This window comes from Mandrillus leucophaeus, unplaced genomic scaffold (assembly GCF_000951045.1).
Source record: "Mandrillus leucophaeus isolate KB7577 unplaced genomic scaffold, Mleu.le_1.0 Scaffold390, whole genome shotgun sequence".
In the NCBI taxonomy this organism is placed as follows: Eukaryota; Metazoa; Chordata; class Mammalia; order Primates; family Cercopithecidae; genus Mandrillus; species Mandrillus leucophaeus.
Window position 1 is genome coordinate 1,928,466 of NW_012104143.1, and position 4,988 is coordinate 1,933,453.

The window sequence follows — 4,988 nt, forward strand, 5'->3', positions numbered from 1 at the left end:
GCCTCCCACAGTATTGGGATTACAGGTGTGAGCCACCTTGCCCAGCCCTACTTCCTGCCTCTTAACCACTGGGTAGTATTTCACGGTATGGAAATAGCATGGCTTATGCATCCAGCTCTATGTTGATGGACGTTTGTGTTGTTTGACTTTTGGTATTCTAGGCAATGACACACATCCCTTTTTGAAGGGCCTTTGGGTGGTCTCTGTTCTCTGACCACATACACAACACTTCAGGTCTTTGTACTTGGTGAGATGTCTCTGCAGACCAAGTTCCTAGGCAGGGCAAGGTGAGTGGTTGATCTGTCTTCAGGGCTTAGTTGTGGTCTGATTCTGACCCTGTTACCTTGTTCCACAGGGGACCAACAAGGCACCATGGCACAAAAGGGCCAACTCAGTGACGATGAGAAGTTCCTCTTTGTGGACAAAAACTTCATCAACAGCCCAGTGGCCCAGGCTGACTGGGCCGCCAAGAGACTCGTCTGGGTCCCCTCAGAGAAGCAGGGCTTCGAGGCAGCCAGCATCAAGGAGGAGAAGGGGGATGAGGTGGTTGTGGAGCTGGTGGAGAACGGCAAGAAGGTCACGGTTGGGAAAGATGACATCCAGAAGATGAACCCACCCAAGTTCTCCAAGGTGGAGGACATGGCGGAGCTGACGTGCCTCAACGAAGCCTCCGTGCTACACAACCTGAGGGAGCGGTACTTCTCAGGGCTAATATATGTGAGTATTGCTGGCAGTCAGGTACCTACTCCTGGCCTCATAAGGAAAGTAGGCATTAGAAATGTGTTGGGAGGGCCGAGTGCAGTGGCTCATGCCTGTAATCCCAGCACTTTGGGAGGCCGAGGTGGGCAGATCACCAGAGGTCAGAAGTTCGAAACCACGCTGGCCAACATGGTGAAAACCTGTCTCTACTAAAAATACAAAAAGTAGCCGAGCGTGGTGGTGTGCACCTGTAATCCCAGCTACTGGGGAGGCTGGGGCAGAAGAATTGCTTGAACCCAGGAGGTGGAGGTTGCAGTGAGATTGTTTTATTGCACTCCAGCCTGGGTGACAGAATAAGACTCTGTCTCAAGAAAAAAAAAAAAAAGGAAATGTGTTGGGAGGCTGAAGGTTTGATCAAGGGAGATTGCAAGATGAGGTGGCATCATTCCAACGTAATTTCACAGCTCAGCCCTTGAACAGGTTATTTCTCCTGTTGAAGCCTTGGTTTTCCCATCAGTAAAATGGGAATAATCACCCTCATTACAGACAGGGGGTGTGACAATCCTATGTTATCACATATGCCAAGTGCCAAGACATATGACAAACTGTCAATAGATTTCCTTGTCATTGCTCTGTCCTTCCTTCCTCTTGAAAGTAAAGAGCTCATAACCGCTTTGGAAAGCCTGGTTTGTCTTGGCAGCCAGGTGGGTAGGAGACATGAGGATGTGGCTAGGTTTTAGGGAGGCCTTCCTTGTCACAGAGGGGAATGTTCAGATTGATCCTAGGACTCTTTTAGGTAGACTTGCAGATCAGAGTGGACTAGAGATGGCACAATATGGTAGCCACTGGCCACTCATGGCTAACTAAATTTAGATTTAAATTAATTAAAAGAAACATTAGACCAGGTGTGGTGGCTCATGCCTGTAATGCCAGCACTCTGGGAGGCCAAGGCGGGTAGATCACTTGAGGTCAGGAGTTCGAGACCAGCCTGGCCAACTTGATGAAACCCCGTCTCTACTAAAAATACCAAAATTAGCCGGGCATGGTCATGCACACCTGTAATCCCAGCCACTTGGGAGACTGTGGCAGAAGAATTGCTTGAACCCAGGAGGCAGAGGTTGCAGTAAGCCAAGATTGTGCCATTGCACTCCAGCCTGGGCAATAAGAGCGAAACTCCATCTCAAAAAAAAAAAAAATTAAAAAATTTATTGGCTGGATACATGGGTTCGCACCTGTAATCCTAGCACTTTGGGATGCCAAGATGGGTGGGTCACCTGAGGTCAGGAGTTCTAGACTAGCCTGGCCAACATAGTAAAACCCCGTCTCTACCAAAAATACAAAAATTAGCCGGGCATGGTGGTATGTGGCTGTTATCCTGGCTTCTTGGGAGGCTGAGGCAGGAGAATCGCTTGAACCCGGGAGACTGAGGTTGCAGTGAGCCAAGATTGCGTTACTGTACTCCAGCCTGGGCAACAAGAGCAAAACTTCATCTCTAAATAAATACATAAATAAAAGAAAATAAAAAATAACAAATTTATTTCTTTCGTTGTATTGGCCCTGGGTCAAGTAGTCAATAGCCACCTGTGGCTAGTGGCGGGCGTACCGCGTAGCATAAGTGCAGAATGTTCCCATTATCATAGAAAGTTCTGTTGGACTGCCTGGATTAGATGATTGGGGCTTAGAGTGTGATGTTGTGGGGCATGGGTCCATTGTGGGATTGGATTAGCTCTCTAGAACAAGAAGGATATTGATATCCCCATGACGCCAGACCGGTGCACAGAGGTTACCCAACCCAGCCTACGTCGATCTCTTCTCTCTGAAAGGGCTTTGCTCACCCTTGAGCAGGTTACCTCATGCCTCTGAAGCTCTGTTTCCTTTTCTGTAAAATGGATGCAAGAATAGAACCAGCCTCTTGGGAGCCGGGCGTAGTGGCTCATGCCTGTAATCCCAGCACTTTGGGAAGCTGAGGCAAGTGGATCACTTGAGACCAGGAATTTGAGACCAGCCTGGGCAACACAGGAAGACCACATCTCTGCAAAAAAAAAATTAGCCAGGCGCAGTGGTGCGTACCCATAATCCCAGCTACTCAGGGAGGCTGAGGCAGGAGGATCACTTGAGCCCAGGAGTTCAAGGCTGCAGTGAGCTGTGATTGTGCCACTGCATTCTGGCCTGGGTGACAGAGCCAGACCTTGTCTGTTTTTTTTTTTTTTAAAAAAAATAGTACTAGCCTCATGGAGCGGGTTACTCTAAAGACAAAAAACACTTAACACACTTCCTGCTGCATGTTAAGTGTAGCCACTGAAAATGTTAAGTGTTATTAGATTGGTTTTTTGCTGTGGTCATGATCACTTTTGATTTTACTAGTCAGATGTTCTTCTTCCATCACTTGGCATCCTTCTGTCCCTTTGGTCCTGGTCTGTACATTTTGCCAAGTGAAAATTACAAAAAGCCCCTTGTCATCTCTAAAAATGTCCTGCACATTTTTTTCCTAATTAGGAAACTAAGACACGTTCACTATGGAACACTTGGAGAATTCAGAAAGCATAGCGAACCCAAAACGGAAAAATTAGTCCTTAACCAGAGACGCTGTGCGTTGTCTCTTTGTGAGCCTGGTATATGTTTACATATTTAAAAGCCTATTGGGCACACAGTTTAGTGACTTGCTCTTTTTTCCGTTTGGAAATGCTCAGTGTTGACTTGCGTAATGTATCTCAGGCAGCCTCAAAGGTACCCCTTTTAAGGGGTAGTGTAGAATCTGTCATGGGGATAGGCCATTTTCCCACTGTTCTTATAGGCATTTCAGAAGGGGTTACGGTGGCTTTTTAAAGACTCAAATGGTAAGAGTGAGCAACTGAGCAACTCATGACTTTTTTTTTTTTTTTTTTTTTGAGATAGGGGCTTACTCCATCATCCAGGCTGGAGTGCAGTGGTTCCATCATAACTCACTACAGCTTCCAAGTCCTGGGTTCAAGCGATCCTGTCACCTCAGCCTCCTGAGTAGCTGTGGACCACAGGCGTGCACCACCAAACCTGGCTAATTAAAAAAAAAAAAAAAAAAACTTTTGTAGAGACTGGGATCTCACTAGACCACCCAGGCCGGTCTCAAACTCCTGGCCTCAAGCCATCTCCTGCCTTGACTTTTCACGGTGCCAGGATTACAGGTGTGAGCCACTGTGCCCAGCCATAACTATTGAATATGTTCTCCAACTCAAGTGCTGTACCTTGACACGTTTTATTTTATTTAACACAACATCCACTGAGTTGAAAATGTTTGCCCCTTTTAGAGGAGGAAGCTGAGGTGCAGTGCTGTAAGTGTATCTTTACCTTCTTAAGTAGGGGACGTCTCTTGTCTGTGGCACTGTTTGTATGGAAATAATATTGATCTGGGGATGTTGGTATGTTAGACATTTTCTCTTTCTTCCTTCCCTTCCTTCTCTTTCTTTTTCTTGCTTTCTTGCTTTCTTTCTTGATGGAACTTCACTCTTGCTCCTCCAGCTGGAATGCAGTGGAGCGATCTTGGTTCACTGCTGCCTCAGCCTCCGGAGTAGCTGGGATTGTGGGGATGCGCCACCATGCCTGGCTAATTTTTGTATTTTTAGTAGAGACGGGTTTCACCATGTTGGCCAGGCTGGTCTCCAACTCCTGACCTCAGTTGATCCACTTGTCTCAGCCTCCCAAAGTGCTGGGATCGCAGGCCTGAGCCACCGTGACCAGTCAGTATATTGGATGTTTCTAAAGAGGCCCATCTGTAAGGAGCTAGAGGGAAAATTGGACTCTTTGGGGCCCAGGTCTTCCATCTAAGACATATCATCTCCATCTAGGGAGTTTCAGGACAGACCTATGTATTCCTCTCACCTGCTGTCCTCAAATAGAAATCAGAAAAAAACATAATAAGGGGCATATGAAGGTCCTGAGACTCAAAATATCTTCTGACAGCAGATTAAAAATAAATGAATCAAAGCTTCAAATTCCTGCTGTGCTTCTCTAGACAGATTAGATTAAAATCCTTTCAGCCTTGTGATGATGGCCCCGCTCTTCTCTTGTTCCTTTCTGGTCAATTTAATTGCTTAATAGAAACCGTTGTCCATGACGGAGAAGATAAAGAAGGAAAGGGGTCGGGGTGGGGGAGCACAGTAAGTTACTTTCCCAGCCCATAATAGCAACATGCATGACTCTTGTTAATAGGCGGGTGGTGAAGTGATGCCAGGTCCGTGGTCTGGCATGCATGACTTTGCCCTCTGTGATGAAGATGAACTTTTCTCCTCCATTCTGCAAGGCTCGTCTCAAAC

At 46.7% G+C, this 4,988-nt stretch overlaps 1 protein-coding gene across 1 annotated transcript in view; it reads left to right on the plus strand.

Annotated features, from left to right (window-relative positions):
- The window catches only part of LOC105547538 (myosin-11-like), a gene marked incomplete at its 3' end in the record, with an annotated part of 86,023 nt that overhangs the window by 18,334 nt on the left and 62,701 nt on the right, over window positions 1–4,988 (plus strand). The window contains exon 2 of the mRNA XM_011991191.1: window positions 356–717. Coding sequence (XP_011846581.1) covers window positions 373–717 — 345 coding nt within the window. The remainder of the gene's footprint in view (window positions 1–355; window positions 718–4,988) is intronic.